The 17,617-nt window shown below is 47.5% G+C and overlaps 1 protein-coding gene across 5 annotated transcripts; it reads right to left on the bottom strand.

Annotated features, from left to right (window-relative positions):
• Nucleotides 1-1,291: 1,291 nt before the first annotated feature.
• On the bottom strand, nucleotides 1,292-16,429 carry IL13RA2 (interleukin 13 receptor subunit alpha 2). 5 transcript variants are annotated; one of them, XM_054641513.2, is made up of 10 exons: nucleotides 14,406-14,690; nucleotides 14,177-14,316; nucleotides 10,301-10,452; nucleotides 8,116-8,269; nucleotides 7,523-7,643; nucleotides 5,608-5,792; nucleotides 4,165-4,310; nucleotides 3,223-3,367; nucleotides 2,494-2,596; nucleotides 1,292-1,600 (listed from the first exon to the last, which is right to left on the bottom strand). In XM_054641513.2, the coding sequence occupies exons 2-10, from the start codon at nucleotides 14,259-14,261 to the stop codon at nucleotides 1,558-1,560; spliced, it is 1,134 nt and encodes a 377-aa protein (XP_054497488.2). In that variant the 5' UTR covers nucleotides 14,262-14,316; nucleotides 14,406-14,690; the 3' UTR covers nucleotides 1,292-1,557. The 5 variants fall into 5 exon arrangements, with proteins under 5 accessions (XP_054497488.2, XP_077042258.1, XP_077042259.1 ...); XM_077186143.1 differs by lacking the exons at nucleotides 1,292-1,600; nucleotides 2,494-2,596; nucleotides 14,406-14,690 and adding exons at nucleotides 15,199-15,313; nucleotides 15,991-16,095 and having other exon boundaries at nucleotides 2,917-3,367; XM_077186144.1 differs by lacking the exons at nucleotides 1,292-1,600; nucleotides 2,494-2,596; nucleotides 14,406-14,690 and adding an exon at nucleotides 15,991-16,429 and having other exon boundaries at nucleotides 2,917-3,367.
• Nucleotides 16,430-17,617: the final 1,188 nt, after the last annotated feature.

Genomic DNA, 17,617 nt, shown 5'->3' on the forward strand with positions numbered 1-17,617 from the left:
TGCAGTATTTGCCCCAGTGCAAATGCCTTGCCCAGCATGGTAAAGTAGGTGAGATTGCACCAGATGTACCCAGGACAGCAGGCTGGGCTTGGCTGCCTGCCCTACTTCATCCCTTGGGGACATTCACAACACACTCACATGTTTTTAGTAGATATTTTAACAGTTTAAGAGTCTGGCAGAACATCAGAGGCCCGATGGCAGTTCTGAAAATCCACACCCAGTGCATGCTCACAGGTGTTTTTCAAAGTAAATGCATCCTGTGGTGGCTGTCCAGGAGACAGTAGAGACAGGTTGTGTCTCAGCAGAATTACAACAGCCATGAAACTTCATTTCTGCTTCAGTCCCTGCATTGACCTTTTTTTTTCCTGGTTCTTTCCTCCTTAGGTTGCTCCCCAAATTACAGTGGGCTGTTTCCCATTTAGCAGTGGAAGCAGCTGATAGTGATTGAATAATTTTGCTGTTGGATGTGTAAGACATCCAACTGCTTGCATCCAACAACACTTGCTGTGTTGTTTTGTTTCTGATTGGGTTGATATGGGTCTTTACATAACTCATTGACACAAACTTGATTTTCTCTCTGGGCTTCCACTGTTCATTAGAAATTCCCTGTTTGAATAAATGCTCCTTCAAGAAAATACATTTTCAGGGTTGTTCTGATGAAATGAAACCACACAAAACCCCTGTGTTTGCCTTGGTTATTTCTTCAAGAAAAAAACCCCAGAATGGGCTTGGAAAAAGGTATCTCATCCAGTGATGCTTTTTAAATATTTTTTTTTCTATCATCATCATCATAGAGAATGATTCCTAAAAAATCAGTCAGCAATTTCATCACCTGACTACATGAGAAACATAGGGTGTGCTTCATTGAATTCTGGTGCCAGTGCCCAGTTCCTAGAGAAATGCCCATGCCACATTTGCTGGAGTGACCCTCACTTCTCCTCTGAATCATCTGTCCTTTGCAGTAGCTGTGGTCATTCCTCTCTAGAGGAAAAGTTTCTCTCAAGGCCTCTGCACCTGAGCTTTTCAGCAGATGAGGTGTATCAGCTGATGGAATGGATATCTCAGGTAGCTCCTGTTCAGCATTTAGGTGCTCTCAGCAGGCTGAGTGGGGAAAGGGAAGATCAGGTGAGAGCAAGGTGGGCACAGGGGCTGGATGCAGGTGTAGCATTGTGTGTGAGGAGCTGCCCTGCAGTGTGTGTGTCCTGCTGACAGATTGCTGGAGTCCTCACAAAAGAAAAAACCCAAACAAGCCCACAGAAGAACATGTTATCTTTATTCATGGCAGTTTCCACTGCCTCTTTTTCTCCCTTGTCCTGTTATCAGAAACACCTTGCTTCAGAGGCAGGTTAGGTCTCTTCCAGTTTTCCTGCAGTCAGTTCAAGCCCCTCCAGTTTTCCTGGGCCTGTTAAGGACTGGGATTGCAACAGCTGCCTCCACAAGTGGCAGCAGGCAGGGAAGACCCACGTGGGCTGCAGAAAGCTCAGGGCTCCTGGGCTGTCTTTAGGATGGTTCCATGAGCAGCCCACCAAACACGAGCAGTGCAGCAGGCACAGGCAGTTAGAATCCAAGAGATGTGTGCAATGGCTTTCCTGCTGGGGATCTGAAAGGGACACAGGCTGTTATTCCCAACACTGAGAGAGCTGAGGATATGCTCTAGCATCCCTGTCAGGCATTGCCACATCCCAGTGGCAATGCAGGAAGCATTTGCTTTCCACAGATTTCTCACTAGCATCTACAGCTTGTTCAAATTTCACAAACCAAAACCTTTGAAAGGCAGATGCACAGCAAAGATGAAGGGGGGTGAGTTTGGGACTGTAAACAGGTGTCAGTTCATCTCTGGGGACACAGAAGGGTCTTTCTAGAGCCAGTTCTCCCTCATGAGTAATGCCTTAAAAGGCTTATTAGAAAAGCTTCCTGCTTGCTTATGCTACATAGCCATCAGGAAAAGAAAACAGTTATCAGTACTGGGGCATTAGTTCTCTCAGACCTGAAGAAATTATCATGAGTAAAACCAGACAAATTCATCCACTCATCTGCTTTCCCCTCATGCCATCACTGACATGAATGTAAACAGCTGGGATGAGAGTGCCAAAAGAATGAGGATTTAGCCCATTAAAATGGCACTGCTATAACACAGCTAGGACAAATCTCTGCTCTTGAGTGGTTTGGGGCATGATAATAGCTTTATTTATGCTGCTGTGCATGCAAGCAACTGCTGCATTTAACAGAAGCAGTCTGAGCTCTTATGAGCAGTATTTGAGTCTCTGCAGTGAGTTTATGGGTTGCTGTAGGGGCATTTCATATCAGAAACAGACATACTCAGGAGGGTTGTTTACTGAAAATGAACTCTTGTTTGCTGTCCAGTCTTAGAGCATCTATTAATGTTTGGCCCTTAGACATTTAATGTGATATTTCAGTTACAGCTGTACTTCCAAATAGTTACAGACACTGACAAAAAAGCACATTGCTTGGACAGGCATCCTTGGTGCTTACCTTTTCTTGCACTGGCCAATCAACATAAATATTATAAGGCTAATTGACAAACTCAGGATTACTGGAATGAGAATAAATAGCTGCTTGTCCTCTTTTCTGGGCACTGCAAAGATAAATGGCAGGAAATAAGAAGATGTTAGAATGGATTACATTACCTCCTACAAAGCTTGGGCTTGTCCATGTTACCCTACATGTTTTTATTTATTTATTTGTTTGTTTGTTACAGGTGTGTTACTGGCTGGGCTCACATCCTCCTTCAGGGTGTTATATCTCTGGCACATTGATGCAGTCACTGCTAAGTGCCTCTCCCCTGCCTTCTGCAGCTTGCAGCAGAGCCAGTGCACACCAGGACAGCCCAAGAGAGCCTGCAGGGTTTACAGGAGCTGATTTGTGGTGCAGGATGGCCAGGAGGATGCCCTGTGCAGGGACTGCAAGTACCCTGTGCCCTCTCTCGCTCAGCAGCCACTCCTCCATGCCAGCTGTCCCCATGCAGCAGGGAAAGGTGCTGCTGCAGAAGCATTAATATTTATTTAATATTGGGGCTCCCCTGCTAAGTGCACTGGAGAGGCAAAGCTGCAGGAATGGCTGTGCTGGAGCAGGCTGAAGGTGGAACTAAGCCAGCAGCCCACCTGCAGGGCTGGACACCAGCACATCCCCAGGGCAGCACCTGCACCCAAGCAGGTTTTATAAACCATGTAAAAGAAACACAATTTATTTGGAGTTCCATACCAGAGAAACAATCCTGTGTCCATTCACTCCAGAAGCCTTGGTCTGCACAGAAAATGTTTGTTCTCCCCCTGACACGAACACATGAAACGTGGCTTTGGTTTGCTCTGGAAATTGTTACAGCAGTTTCCATTTGGGTTGAAACAAACTGAGAAACAAAACAGAAAAAAAATCAAGGAATTACGTGCCACCAGCAGGATCTGTCTGGTGTGTGGCCTGATGTTCCTGCACATTGTCCAGGCTCTGTAAAACCTTTGGATTATCTTTTGGCAGTTTTAAATGATTTCACAATAGTTTTGTACAAGCTAATGCAAATAACATGATTATGAAGACAAATCCACTGAAAATACTTTCTGGAGGTGTCATCATGTATGTTGTCATTTATGCCTGTGAATTTATGGAATCTTTCTTTTGGAAATTTGGAATCTTTCTTTCTTACCCAAGAAGATTCCATTTTCTTACCCAAGTAGACTCATGAGTGGAATACAGCAATTAAAAAAGAGATGTTCCCTATGATTAATTAGCCCTTTTTGGTTTTGCCTCCAAACTGAACCTAGATAACATACAAGGAAAAAGCACCATGCATAAAATATATATTCTGTCCTAGGCCACTCCTTTTGAGAGATTAGAATTATAGTTTCACAGGTCCAGGTTATGTCACCCTATTTGGGGAAACAAACCACAGCGACCTCTAAATTTCCTCGATGGCAGATTTCTGAGATAGCAGGCGGGAGGAAACGCTCTCTTGGAGCCTCCTGCTGGGCTCCGTTCCTGCTCCAGCAGAGCTGCAGCTGCAGGTCAGGGGGTTAAGGAGGAGCGTGTGCGGTGCAGCAGCGATCCCCGCCGGGGGAAGCCACACCCTGCCGCAGCCTGTGCCCCCACTGCCGGCTCGGCCGGGCTCCCCGACCCCCTCCCGTCCCTGGGACACCCCGCTGCTGTCCCTACCGCCCAGGCTGCCGCATCTTCGGCCACCTGCACCTCGTACTCCAGGCAGTGCGGCGGCACCCGCCCTCCCGGCGGGCTCCAGGCGGCCCTCAGCTCCTGGGCTGCGGACACCGACAGCTGCAGCTGCTCCGGGGCCGAGGGCTGTGCTGGGGGGAGAGAGACGGAGAGAGGGTCAGGGCTGCTGGGACAGCTCCAGCTGCTCCGGGGAAGAGAGAGACAGAGAGAGGGTCAGGGCTGCTGGGACAGCTCCAGCTGCTCCGGGGAAGAGAGAGACAGAGAGAGGGTCAGGGCTGCTGGGACAGCTCCAGCTGCTCCGGGGCCGTGCTGAGGGGAGAGGGACAGAGAGAGGGTCAGGGCTGCTGGGACAGCTCCAGCTGCTCCGAGGCCGAGGGCTGTGCTGAGGGGAGAGAGAGAGGGCCAGAGGTGCTGGGACAGCTCCTGGCCGAAAGGCTGCAGTTGATCCCCGCCTGCCTCTGTCCCTGTCCCCGCTGATGGATTTCTGGGCGCTCCTGGCTCTCAGCCACCACGCTGGAGGAGCAGGGTGTCACCGAGTCTGACGGTGTGTTGATTATTTTAACTTGCCACACAGCCTGGCCGGGGTCCCTGCTCTGGGCTGCGGGGCAGGGGTTTGGAAGCGCGGGGTGTGAGCGCCGTGCCCGGCACATTCCCTGCCCGGCACATTCCCTGCCCGGCACATTCCCTGCCCGCTCTGCATCCCAGAAAAGGCTCTGATCCCTGTCCCATACCCAGAGCCACACGCGAAGCACATGGCAGCACTAATTGAATTCAGAAATCCTGCTCCTTAGCCCAGCGGCTCAGCTGGATGATTGGCTATTTGTCCTTCTGGCATGTAGGCAAATGCACCAGCATGGTTTAATAAATATACACCGTAATAAACACGGAGTACATGTAATGTTTGTGCATCATGCTGTGCTCTGCTCCCTTTCCGTGTCTGTCACGGGTTTGAAATCCATCTCTGACAGACCCCATCACATCTGGCACTCAGCTCACCCCAGACCTTAGCTTGGTTTGAACAGCAGAGCCCAAAGAGCTCTGCTGTGCTTGCAAGGAGTGCAGCAGTGGTTTCAATCCCAGCAGGAGTAAATAAAGATGTCTCTGTGACTGTGCTGCTAGAAGCAAACACCCCATAGCTGCTCTGCCACATGCCCAGCAGGCCATTTGTGTCCTGAGCCGTCCAAATGCAGCACTTGGAGGCACCCACTGTCCTCCAGGGCTGTGCTGGGGGGTGTTGCTTCCCTGCAAACCCTCCTGGAAACTGAAATCCTGCTGGGCATATGCCACAGCCCCTTCCCTTGGGGAAATGCACACGTTCCAACCACGCAGCTCCAAAAGCACACCTTGAATGGACACCCCTAATGCAGGCAGTGGCCTGGGCTGTGTGGTGGCCAGCAGGGTCCCCTGCTGCTCCCCTGGCACCCTTACCAAGGTTGTGCAGGCGCAGGGTGCTGTACAGCGGCCGGAGCTGGGCGCCTGCTGCCGAGCCATTGACGCAGATGTGGAGATCGCGGTACTCTGCCTGGCTGAGGTTGTGCAGCACACAGCCCAGGTTCAGCCCCTGCTCCTGGATGTACTGAGCACACTGCACCGCCTGCTCCAGCCCCTCATACCTGGCAGAGAAACAGAAAGAAGAACCAAAGCAAATTACTGCTTAGTAAGATTGTTTTTACAAGATTGGACCTAAGCCTCAAGTCCTGCCCATATCCCAGCCTTTGTCCCAAGCACAGTGCTATGGGTCAGTCACCTGCACTCCTGCTATGGCAAAAGTGTGGAGAAGAGAGAAAACCCAAATTAACATGCACAGACAGCTTCTCAGGTTGGTTTTTAGGCTGTACCAGGTTCTCCCCAAGCCCATTCCTGGAGCACAAGAGGTGCCACTGTGTGACTGGAGCTGGGGAAGGATCTGGCCTCTACTTATGGAGACAGTCCTGCTCCTCTAGGGCCCTTCCTGCACCATCAGCCACAGACCCTGGAGTTGCAGAAAGGTCTCCTCCCAAACCAAACTGAAGTGGTTTTAGGCAGGAGATGTGTGCCATAGATGAACTGAGTGCTGCTCAGCTACTCTGGCTGACTGCAGGTGGTCCCCATGACTCTCCATGGGCACATGGAAACTCAGGGTTTGCTGTTTGTTACTTGATGTGCAGCCACAACAGCTCCCTTCTGCCTTTGGGAGCCACTCCCCAAAGCTGAGCTGCTGTTGCATCCTGGAAATACTGACTGGTGTCTCACACTGCCTTTCAAGATTCCTGCTGCTTTGTGCCCTCACAACAGGGCTGAATTTGGCCCCTGTACTCCAGACCTAATGAAAGTCTCCTTGCACAGCACATTATCTTTGGGGGAAAAACTTCATGTTCTAGTACAATAAAAATTTGCTCACAGGGATCAAAGGATGCCGTGGTGTCCACCCAATCTTGTGATAAAATGGGACCCAGATCCAAATGCCTGGTTTTATTGAAGGCAATTGACTCAAGGTTGGGTTTTTTTAGTGTTTGTTTTCCTTTAAGGCATGAATCATGCACTTCCATGGTTTCCTTCAAGCAGATCTTTGCAGTTAGCAAAATGGTTTTGAATTGGTGCTTCTCCTTTGAAGAATATTTCCAAGAACTCCATGGAACCTCTTTAAAATGCAGCTATGCTTTTGTTGACATAGCTCAGTGGCACGAAACCCAGCCTAAGTCATCCTTTCCATAATATCATAGGAGCTGAAGCACAAATACAGTATTTACTTTGTCCCAAGCCACTCATTCTAGCTATGTTTTTCCTGCAAAACAGAATTTAGGCACCAGTTTAAAAGAAACAGTTGAGAATTATGTATTATTATTGCCTTGTGGCAGCATGTTTGCTTGTATGGGATGTGCTGAGGCTATGAAAATATATTTGAACACTAAAACTCTGAGTTGCTGAGAAGCTCCACTCTGTGTCTAGGGTTCACTGAACTTGGTAGCCTTGTGCTAAATCCTGTCCAATTGAGATATATGCACTGTGATCATGGGAAATGTGCAGCCAGAACTACCCAGGTGTGTTTAGCAAAGAGAAAACACAAGTCTTTATGTGAACAACATGCAGAAAACACCTCCTGGGGATGAATAAAAGGAAAGGAGGAAGTGAGAAGGTATTTCCTGGCAAAGATCAGCATGGGCCTGATTTTAAGAAAGTAAGAAAGGATTTGGTGGTTTCTTGCCAGAAGCTGTGTGTTGCTTGGGACATTATTTTGGCTCATTCTGGGTGAACTGGGCAATAGCACTGCCAGCTATAAAAACATATTTCCTGTGGCATTTTTGTACTTTGAGTGGTTCACTTGATTGCTGCCTGGCTGTTTTCCTATTTTGCTGTTACATACCAATAATACAGCCCATAATGTACACCATGAGGTGTGAGGAGACCTGGCTGCCAGGTGCACTTCAGGTATTCCCAGTCATGATAGATGCACTTGAAATTCTGGACCTCTGATTCAAGTTTTCCTGTCAAATGAGAAGGAAATAACCACTATTTAGCAGTGTACCAGTCAGATGCAGCAAAACCACAGTTTTGTGCCTTTGAACAACTGTGTGCTGCAATTGAAAGATAAAAAATGAAAAGAAAGGAAAAAAGAAAAGCAGCCAGTCAGAATTATTAGTTTTACTGCCAAGTGCTCTGTTTCTCATAAAAGCCAGTCCACCTTAGAGCAGAAAGATGCTAAACTGACCTTTTCCCTTAGCAGTGGAGCTCTTGCAGGGCAGCTGAGCAGAGCTGGGGCATGGGCAGAGGGAAACAAGCTCCAGGAACCCAGTAACCACAAGCACAGCCTTTGGCTGCAGAGCTGCTCTCGTGCCTTAAACAGCAGGAAGCCCTGCAATAACTTATCCATCCAGGAACCCTCCAGCCAGCACTGGCTCATGCAACAGGCTCATGCAAAGCACCAAAGTGCAGCAGGTACCACAGGCTGCTCCTGACCTTGTGGTGGGATCTGAAAGGTTGCATAAATCCAGTCACTCTGCACCTCCACGTCACCTGTACACCTTCCTCTGAGCAGTGTCTGCAGCCTCACTTCAGCAGTCCTGCTGAGGTCAAATCCAACTCTGAGTTTTAGCTTCCTAGTAAAAATAACCTGGTTGAAAGACAGACTTTTTAAGCACCTCTTCTGTCACTAAGTGGGCTGCAGAATTAGGTACCCTTGCTCTTGCTCCTGAACATTTGTGTGCTTTATTATCTCTTTATATTTCTGTCCTCCCTTGCCCAGGGCTCCTCCAGCATTAATTCAAGGCTGTGCCCAGCCTTGCTGGCTGTGAGTCCCCTCACCCCACAGGAGCCAGCCAGGACAAGGCAGAGCAGACTGATTAATGGGACCCCAGCAGCAAGGAGCACAGCCTGAGGAGGATACCACCACAAATCCACATAAAAGGCATTTTTTTATGGTGTGAAATAATGAGAAACAGAAAGAACAATGAGTCTGGTAAGGCTGGTTCCTGTGAGAAGAGCAAGCAGCCCCTGAAAGGGTGAACCAGCAGCCAGGGAGTGCAGCCCAGCCTCACCCACCACTGTGCACCACCTGGCTTGGCCTTTGTGGGACTTTCTGAGCACCCCATTGGAAGGTTTTTCTATTATTTTTTCCCCCCTCAGACTTATTCCCCTTCACTTTATGCAAGGACAACAAAGTTGACAGGGTTTACAACAAATGATGAGATGAAGTGTTGTGTTAGCTCATGTAGGACAGAGGTAACGTGCCCAAAATGCATCTGTGCCATAAAATGCATCTGTGTGCTGCAGTGGAAACAGCAGTGGCACAGCCCACAGTGTCCTCAGCACTCCCAAGGTGTGAGAGCTCTGGTGAGCCAGGTATTTCTAGGAGAGATCAGTCCTGTTTGCTTCTGCTGATGTCCAATGGTTTCTCTTCAGCCTGACTGTTCTTTGTGACCTTATCTCTGTGACCTTATCTTTGTGACTGTTCTTTGTGACCTTATCTGAGGTCAACATTCTGGCAAGGTGTCAGAGGTGATTTTGCTCTAGTCTGTACATCTGCCTCATATAAGAAACTTTTATTACTCATGGCTTCAGGAATTCTGATTTTTATTGGCTTTTTTGAAACTGCATATGGTTTTCTTTTAAATTGCAGTTAAAATCATCCTGGAGGGCTCTGCACTGCTGCACAGCTGGGAGCATGAGGTGCATTGTGACCAGCATCAGGCCCAGGAGCCCCTTTCCATGCCCTTGCAATTGCAATCCGTAGCTGAAACAGGATTGTCCCCTCTGCAGACTCCTCTGGGATGAGCCCAACCCCATTTCTGAGGGGCTGAGCACAGCCTGGCAGCCCTGGCTTTGCTGGCCCAGGCAGGGGAAGCAGTGACTGTCCAGCACTGCCAGCCTGACTGAGTGCTCCTTCTCTCTCCCTGGTCTCTTGAGCTGGCAAGCCCTCCAGCTCTCCTGCTTTAGGATTGTGCAAAAAAATCCCTTTTTCTTTCAGGATTTCAGTCTGTGTTTTGGGTTGTTGAGGGAGATCCTCAGCATATTTTTCATGTGTTCCTCAGTACCTTGTGCTAACCAAACAGCCCCCACTGCTGGCTTTCTCCTCTCCTCATTCCATTTACCTTCCCAACCCTGCAGCAGCTTTCATCTTCTAAGCACTCACAAAATATATTCCAACAACCCTTCCTGTGCTGTGCCTGCTGCTGCCCTGCTACACCTCAATGAGATATGATTGACAATTTTATCAAAGAGCTGAGTTAGAGTCAACCACATCTAAAAGAGAGAAGTAAATGGCAATTAGAAACACAGTTCTGGATATAGGGAATTTTAGAGCTTTAGGATAATTAAAGAAATTTAACTTTTATTTGTTCACCGCTCTACATCCCTAAGGATCATTTGTTTCAGTTCAAGCCCCATAAAGATGCTTTAGAGGATCTTTGAGGAATGTTATTATTCTGGGCAGCAAACACCCAGCCCTGTGACAGAAAGAACCCCTTCCCTGGCTGCTGCTTCAAAGCACATTCCCATTCAAACCACTGAACCAGTCTGGTTTCTCATGGAAAACTGGAACAGCTTTGCTTCCACTCCTGCTCGAAATGCAGACATAAATCTGTGCAAGAAGTAAAGGCAGAACAACAGCCCTGGTTTAGGAGGATTAATTCATGCTGTGCCTTACCTTCCAGTCTCTATCCCCAGTGCTGTGATATTCAAGTTTGTATTTTACTGTGCACTCCTGGAAGGTCTGGGCATGGGGAGGAGGCTTCCACTCCACATCCAGGGAGCCCAGGAGCCCGGGGTCAGTGATCCGCAGGTCTTGGGGGGGAGCAACTGCAAATTAAATAAAAAGTTTAAAAAATTAAACTGCAATTACAAACAAAGCAGAGGGTGAAACAGAGAGACAAAGTTGAGAAAACAAACCCAAAGCAGCCATGAAAGAGTCAGTGTGATACTTTGCTATGGACTGTTGAAATGCAGCTGCTGGATGTGGAGGGAAGGGCTGCAGCCCTGGCTGTTCAACAAACACACACGAGCTCTGCCCTGCCCACCACAAACCAGTTTTTGCTGGTGCTCAGAGAAAACACTCAAGGATCATTGAAAAGGCACACAGAAGGCCACTTTTCCACACCCTTTTTAAAGATGTTTTAGGCAAAACTGCTGTCCTGGGATGACCTTTCATGTGCTGTATTTGCTTACCTGCAACCCCTGGTATTTACCAACCTTCAGGACACTTATCTCTGCAAACATTGTGTTCAGCACATCCACCCACACAGGATGGCAGATCAAAGTGTGCTGTCAGGGGGATTTATATTCCTTTGCCTTCATAGACACAAATCACCCATATTGCTTTACCTATTCCTTTCAAGTATATTAAAGATTATTGGGGAAAAAAAACAGGGGAAAAAGGTAAAAAGCAGAGAATTAGAATAATTCTTATTTTGGACATCTATCAGCTATACAAAAATGTACCTTCACAGCTGATCTGGCTTTTATAAAGGTATTTCAAGGTGCTGGTATGTGTCAATAAATAAGGAAGTGAGGATGAATTCCATCCTAAGATGTGTCCTAAAGGTCCAGCTCTATATGCAGTTGTCTTTAACATGACAAAAACTGTTTGGCTGCTCAGTTTTATTAGCTGAAACAAAGCCATTTTTTGTCAACATCAAAGGTAATTTGTCTCCACTATCTAGAGGTGAGATTATCCATTTGGTTTCTACATACTCATTGCATGATACTTTATTTCACAGGCATTTGGAGCCCATGTCCTGGCAGAGCCAGTCCAGAATTACCACCACTCTCCCTTTGAGTCTGGCCTCCAGATCACTTCTCTAACACCTTTTTCATATCTTCATCAGGATTTGCACCATTTTTTTTTTCTTTTATTCTTTTAATAAATCCATTGTGAAAGCAGACCATAAGGATATTTTTCAGTGGAAGATGGTGACATAAATCCAGCTTTAATGTGTTCCCTGGAAAGTTTGCAGGGTATATTGCTGGAGGATTTGTTTCTTCTACAGAAATTTTCCCAAATAAAACACACTCCAGGCAGCAGTTTGATAATCCCTGTTCCCAGAATGTGAAGCTCCATGGGAGATTTGTTATTACATTAGATGGTGAAGTAGGAGATGCATTTAGGATGATACTGGACCAAGGGCTTGGGAGGCTCCTCCTGAGTGTATAAATGCTGAACCTCACAAGGAAAAAAACAAAGAAGCAAAAAGCTGCTAGCCTTTGTCATGACAAGCTGTCAAGACAGGATTAGATTGGTCAGAACTGGAATTTTTGTCTGGGTAGGAGAATGCTCTGAAATTTATTTATATCTTGAGCAAAACATAAGTATTTTTTCAAAACAATTGTAATTGTAAACAGCAATTCTTGCAAAAAAAAATTGACTGGATTTCAGAGGGAACAGAAAAGCTTCTCTTTGGGATGGTGCTTGCATTCTGGGATTTTATTGTTTTTAAATGTCAGCACTGCCTCCTGCAGTTTCTCATTTTCACAATAACACATTACCAGTCTCACTCACATCCCCATCACTCACACAGAGCATAGGACTGGAAATGCTCTATTTCACCACACAGTCTTGAAGGAGAGCTGCTCCTGGATGTTTCTTGGAGAAAACCAAACTAAGAGCTTCTGCCCCTGAGCATGTTTGTGCTGCTGAGTCAGGCAATGCTGAGCTGGCTCTGGGACAGCCACAGCCCTCACTGCCACCAGCAGCCCTGCTCTGGTGACTGCTGGAACCCAGGGCACAGGGAATGCTCCTCTGCCTGTCCTGAGCTGTCCTGACCCCCAGGAGAACACTGCTTTTAACCCTCACCCATGGAGAAAGCTGCCAAGGCTTTGGGATGAACTGGAATCTAGGAGAGTGTGAAATAGATAGTGGTGTAGTTTATCACAGGGTGAAAAACTTTGCATTATGGGGTTTTAGTATGGAGGTAGGTGGGAGACAAGATGGAGGATTTGGGGCATTGTCTGATCTCCTTCTTGCTCTTCATCTGCTCCATTTTCGGCAGTGTTGGTGGCACAGGGGGATTGGTTAGAAAGAGCCCCAATGCAGATGTGTGAACAGACAAATAATTATTGGTAGAAAAGTAGAAATAAAATACATTCCAAGAGTTAATTGGACTAAATAGTTTTAAAAGACCTTGAACCTGTGTGTCTTGGGACTTTTTTGGTGCCTTTCTCTTTGTGTGCTGTCTGGAATGGCATGCAGAACTGTTGACAAGAGAGAAAATAAACAACAACCTGAAGACTGAAAAAACCAAAAGTCCCATTTGTTTGTCAATCCTGGCACAGAACTTTTTAGGGGTCTCCCCCTCAGGGGATCCTAGAGGGGGTTTCAGAGGTGACAAAGGCCTGCCTGTCCCCAGCTGCCCTCACCACCTCTGTCCACCCCAGGCCCTCTGAGATGCAGGTGGAATTTACAATTTCCCACCTATTTTGCCAGTGGAAAAGCAGCAGCCTGCCAGGGGTCCCCAAATGTCCTCCCCTATGTCTGCCCTTCACTGTGCTGCTCAGAGAGGTGGAGGTGACACTCATGTTTTCTGGAGCCCATGTCAAAGGCAGCAGGCTTTGCTCAGAGTGGCACCAGGGGGGTTCTCCTAGACAGGTAAAAGAACTATAAAAGAAAAGCCTCATCAAATCAGGATTGATAGCTGGGCTGTCATTTCTTCCAAGTGCAGCTAGTACTTTGCAACTTCCTGTGTGAAAACAATCCTGGTATGAATAGTTTGTTAACATAACAACCTATTCTTGGGTGAAAAATAAGTCCATCTGCATAAACATTAGCTCTGTTCCATGAGAACCCACAAAAGAAAAATGTAAACACCTGAACCTTAGCATGTGCACACAAATCACCTTCTGACCAATAAATGGAGTAGTAAGAAAAGTACCAGCCAATAGATGTTGCACATAAAGTCTGTAAAAACTGTGTAAAATAAGTTATGTGAATAAAGATTTGGCTTTTCCCACATGAAGAAAATGGAGCCTAGCCTGATTTATTCCAGCAGGGGTTGTGGCAGCTTTCTGTGTGTGCTGGCAGGACAGGACAGCAGCCTCTCAGCTCTGCACCATGCACTGCTGCCATCAGGGAGGGCCAGACCTGCTCAGCATCTCTCTGGATGCAGATGCCAGATGCCAAAAGAGCCAGCAGGGGCAGTGCAGCAAAGAAAGGGTGCTTGAAGTGCCATGGCCACGAATGGCAGCTTGCAGAGCAGTGTTCTCTTCGAGGCATTACTGTCCAAGTACAAATAAACCTTGTGCTTCTTACACCCAGCACAGTCTGTCTGTCTGGGAGCATGCTGAGGAGCATTTATAGCAGTGTTTATATTTGATAACTTTCTATCAAACACCAAAGACAGTCTCTTCTCCTTTCAAATCCACTCAGAAAAATAGCCACTAAACACACAACATATTTACAGCATGGATTACATGTTTATGAACCAGCACTCACACAGCAATGCACACAGAGAAGAGCAGCTCTGGCTGAAGGACAAAGCCCCAAAGGACCCAATGAACCCAAGCAGAGACACAAGAGCCTGCTGGCCTTTACCTGTGCTGGGTGAGGAGGAGGAGGAGGCCAGCAGCCAGCCCCACAGCAGAGACACGGCGAGCAGGGGCAGCCTCCAGGGAGCCATCAGCGCTCAGGGTCCCAGGCTGGGCACAGGAGCAGTCCTGAAAGGCTCTCAGGGTCTGTGGAGACACAGCAGAGGTCAAAGGCTTCAGCATTACCCTGTATTCCCTCTGCAGGGCTGACAAGAAGAGTGGCTTTACTTGTTTACCAAGGCTGATTAATTATTTCCCAGAGGAATTCTCTTTGCAACTTTTGGTGATGGCCAAACGTGGCTTCATTTGAAATAGTTTCTGGCCAGCTAAGCACACTCTGCAGAAGTCTGTCAGTACTTCAATCACCAGCCCTCTGTCTCATGCCTTCTGTGGAAAGTGATTCAGCTCCCTGCCTCGGGAAGTGCCTTGGACCAGTGATACTCTCATTTAACAAAAATGAAAATAGAATGCCTGAGCCTTGCCTTATCTAGACACATGTTATGCAATCATCCCCACCTTTGCCTTTGCTGTTTCAGGACTTGGTAGGAATGGTAGGAATGCTTGGGAGAATTCTTCTTAGTTGTCATGGCAATATTTGAAGGGGACAAATTTCTATTCTTGTGCAAATCTGCTGGAGGGAAGATGGGGACTGAGAGGGAAAGGAGCAGAGTTTCCTGGGAGGGGGCTATTCTTTCCTTCAGATTTCATGCTAAAGGTGGGTAGAAATTACTGCCTACAGACACCCAGCTCAGCATGCTTCCCTGTGCCAGAAAGCACATGGGTTCTGACAGGGTTTTAGTTTTTTTCATATAGATACAGGTGTAGGTATTGATTAGATAGAGATGGAGGATGAGAGAGAGATATAGATTAGATGTAGATACAGATCGAGGTATATAAATAGGTTTAGATATAGAATTAATCTTCCTGGAACCTTGATGCCACTGCTTGAGCTCCACTTAAGTAAGAACTTGGCAGCCTCAGTGTGAGCATGCAACTCATCACAGAGATGTATTGAGAAAACAAACTCACTTTATATTGCCCACACAAGCCTGGCTTAAGCAGGTGAAATCCCAGGTCAGGCTCTGGCACAGCTGCTTCCTCCTCAGCAGCCACAGCTACCATGCAGCAATGGGAAACTTGGGCTCTGCTGAACAACAGAACTTCAGGTCAGAGGGGTCTTTAGAAATCTGAGCACTGGAGCCAACACAAAGCCCCCATCATTGGGAGAAGTGGCTCAGGAGAGCCAGAGGAGGAGATAGGTTGTGCTGGCCAGGGTATCTGTACGTGTTTAAAATTAACCAGAAATTCGAGCTGGCAAAACACAGCAGCACCTAAAAATACACAACAATTTTAACAGCAAATGTTCAATTTAAATTAATAGCAAATCCCCCCACTCCATCACATAATTGTAACTATTATATCACATAAATCCATCACATAAATATAGTTATTACATAACTATTATTATTACAGCAATAGCAGTAATTTTTCTGTTTCACTGTGAAGCGACAATGTGTAGGCAGAAGAAATCAGAGGAATTACTTCTTTAACCTATGAAATACAGGATAACCAGTGTCAGTACAAACCTGTAGGCAGTGGGTCTGTGTTTCAGAGAGGGCTGGGGGTGCAGTGGCAAAGGAGAGCAGCCCTGCAGAGCTGGGAGAGGCAGCAGCAGCAGCATCCAAGGACGGTGTGTGCATGCTAGCACAGAAAGCTTCTCTTCATTTCCAGTATTTGAATATATTCATATGATTTCAGAAGGCAAATAAAAATAAACAAATGCTTTCAGAGGGAAGTTTAAAACCATCAGAGTGCTCTTACCTTGACCTCTAATTGCATGGGAACCCATCTATCTCTGGAGTGTGGGGCTCCTCAGCAGCTTCATGGCTCAAAGCTTTGCATTTCACAGAAGTTCTGTGGTTTTTAAAGACTCCTCTCTGAGCTCCCCAGGGATCAGATGTTGCATTGCAATGTGATGGCTTTGGCCACACGGTCAGAGGCTTTACTAAGCATCAGAGGGAGCACTGCTGGCTTTTATGAGGTGCTGGTGCTAATTGTTGTTCTTATGTGCTCAAGTGGGTCAAAGGTATGTTTGAAACATTGAAGTGATCACGAAGATGAAAACCAAATGTCAGGATCAGTGCAGGCAGTCTGCTGGACCGGTGACACGCAGCTGTCCCCAGCAGGTGGCAGCCACAGCCCCTGGCTCTCTGCATTGCCCTGACCCCTGTGGCTCCGCCCGGGGTCCCCAGGACCACCCCAGTGTGACCCTCCACAGAGCATTCCCATCATCTCCCCGCCTCTGGAGCCAAGCCAGCCTCTCCTGGCTCCTGGGGCTCTGCAGGGAGTACAGCGGATGATCCCCTCCTGGCCCCTCTGCTGTGGCCAGCATTCAGCCCTGACTTTGTCCAGCCTTGCCCGTCTCCATTCCCTGCATCCCTCCCTGCCCCGGCTGCAGAGCCCTGCAGGGAGCAGGCGCTGCCACCACGCCTGGCTTGGCCAGGTGAGACATCTATTGCCAAACACACCTGGCTGGAAAAGCATCTGATGGTTCTGCTGATCTGCCAAGGAGCATCCAAGGTCATGGCCAGTCATGCATGAGTCCTCCTGTGAGCTGCAGGAATGTGAGCGCAGTGAGTGCCCTCCAGGAGGGACAATGGGGATGTTTTGGGAACAGCAGAACCCTGCTCTGCGTGCCCTGACAAGCACGGGCTGTGGCTCGGGCTGACTCTTCCCATGGCCAAATTTAGGCATATTGGGAAAGAGTTCAGGCATACAAAGAGCATGAGAAGTGGCATCAGGAGCTGAAGGAATGCTTCTTGTAAGGAGGAAAAGTGTCCTCCAAGCACCTGTGCAGGACTTAGGGTATGGCTGTTTGATGAGAGGCTGAATGGATGTGTTTTCACTTCCCAGGTGCTGTCACTGGGAATGTTTTGGAGCACCAGGGGCAGGATCAGGCTCCTTTCCAGTTGCCAGGTGTCCTCTCCATTTCTCTGTGTGCATAGACATGCAGAAATGTGTAGTGTCAACACAGTCACCTTGAGAGCCCTGCGAATTCTGGGGGTAAGAGGATTATGGGTGAGTTGTCCCTTCAGTGAAATTGCACACTGCTGGATTTTCCTTCTTACTACCTGCAAAGGATGGGGAAAAACGTCCCTTACTGCTGGTAAACGTATGGCCCTGCTTTCAGAGTTATGCAAGATGAGAATTTTGCATTCATGTATTCCTGTTGTGTAAGCCATTTAAAAAGAAAAGGTCACAGTGGACACATTGTTTGAAACAAATAAGAAACATTTGCCAGTAGAGTGAATGCCAGTTCCCAAATGCTAGAACTGGGTCAATTTCTGAGAAAATTGGGTTGGAAAAAAAGCATCGTTGGGATTTGCAACAATAGAGCTCCACCACCCATCCAGCAGCACTGGAACACCTGGGAAGGAGCAGAGGGTGC

Source organism: Agelaius phoeniceus, chromosome 14 (genome assembly GCF_051311805.1).
Source record: "Agelaius phoeniceus isolate bAgePho1 chromosome 14, bAgePho1.hap1, whole genome shotgun sequence".
NCBI lineage: Eukaryota > Metazoa > Chordata > Aves > Passeriformes > Icteridae > Agelaius > Agelaius phoeniceus.

What these genes read in the sequence shown, in the direction of transcription:
- IL13RA2 (XM_077186144.1), bottom strand. Translation starts at nt 14,261, where the DNA reads ATGGCTCCCTGGAGGCTGCCCCTGCTCGCCGTGTCTCTGCTGTGGGGC. An exon ending in CTCCTCCTCACCCAGCACAG is followed by an intron (nt 10,453 to 14,176) that starts GTAAAGGCCAGC and finishes TTTAATTTGCAG; the next exon opens with TTGCTCCCCCCCAAGACCTG. An exon ending in CTTTCAGATCCCACCACAAG is followed by an intron (nt 7,644 to 8,115) that starts GTCAGGAGCAGC and finishes CTCATTTGACAG; the next exon opens with GAAAACTTGAATCAGAGGTC.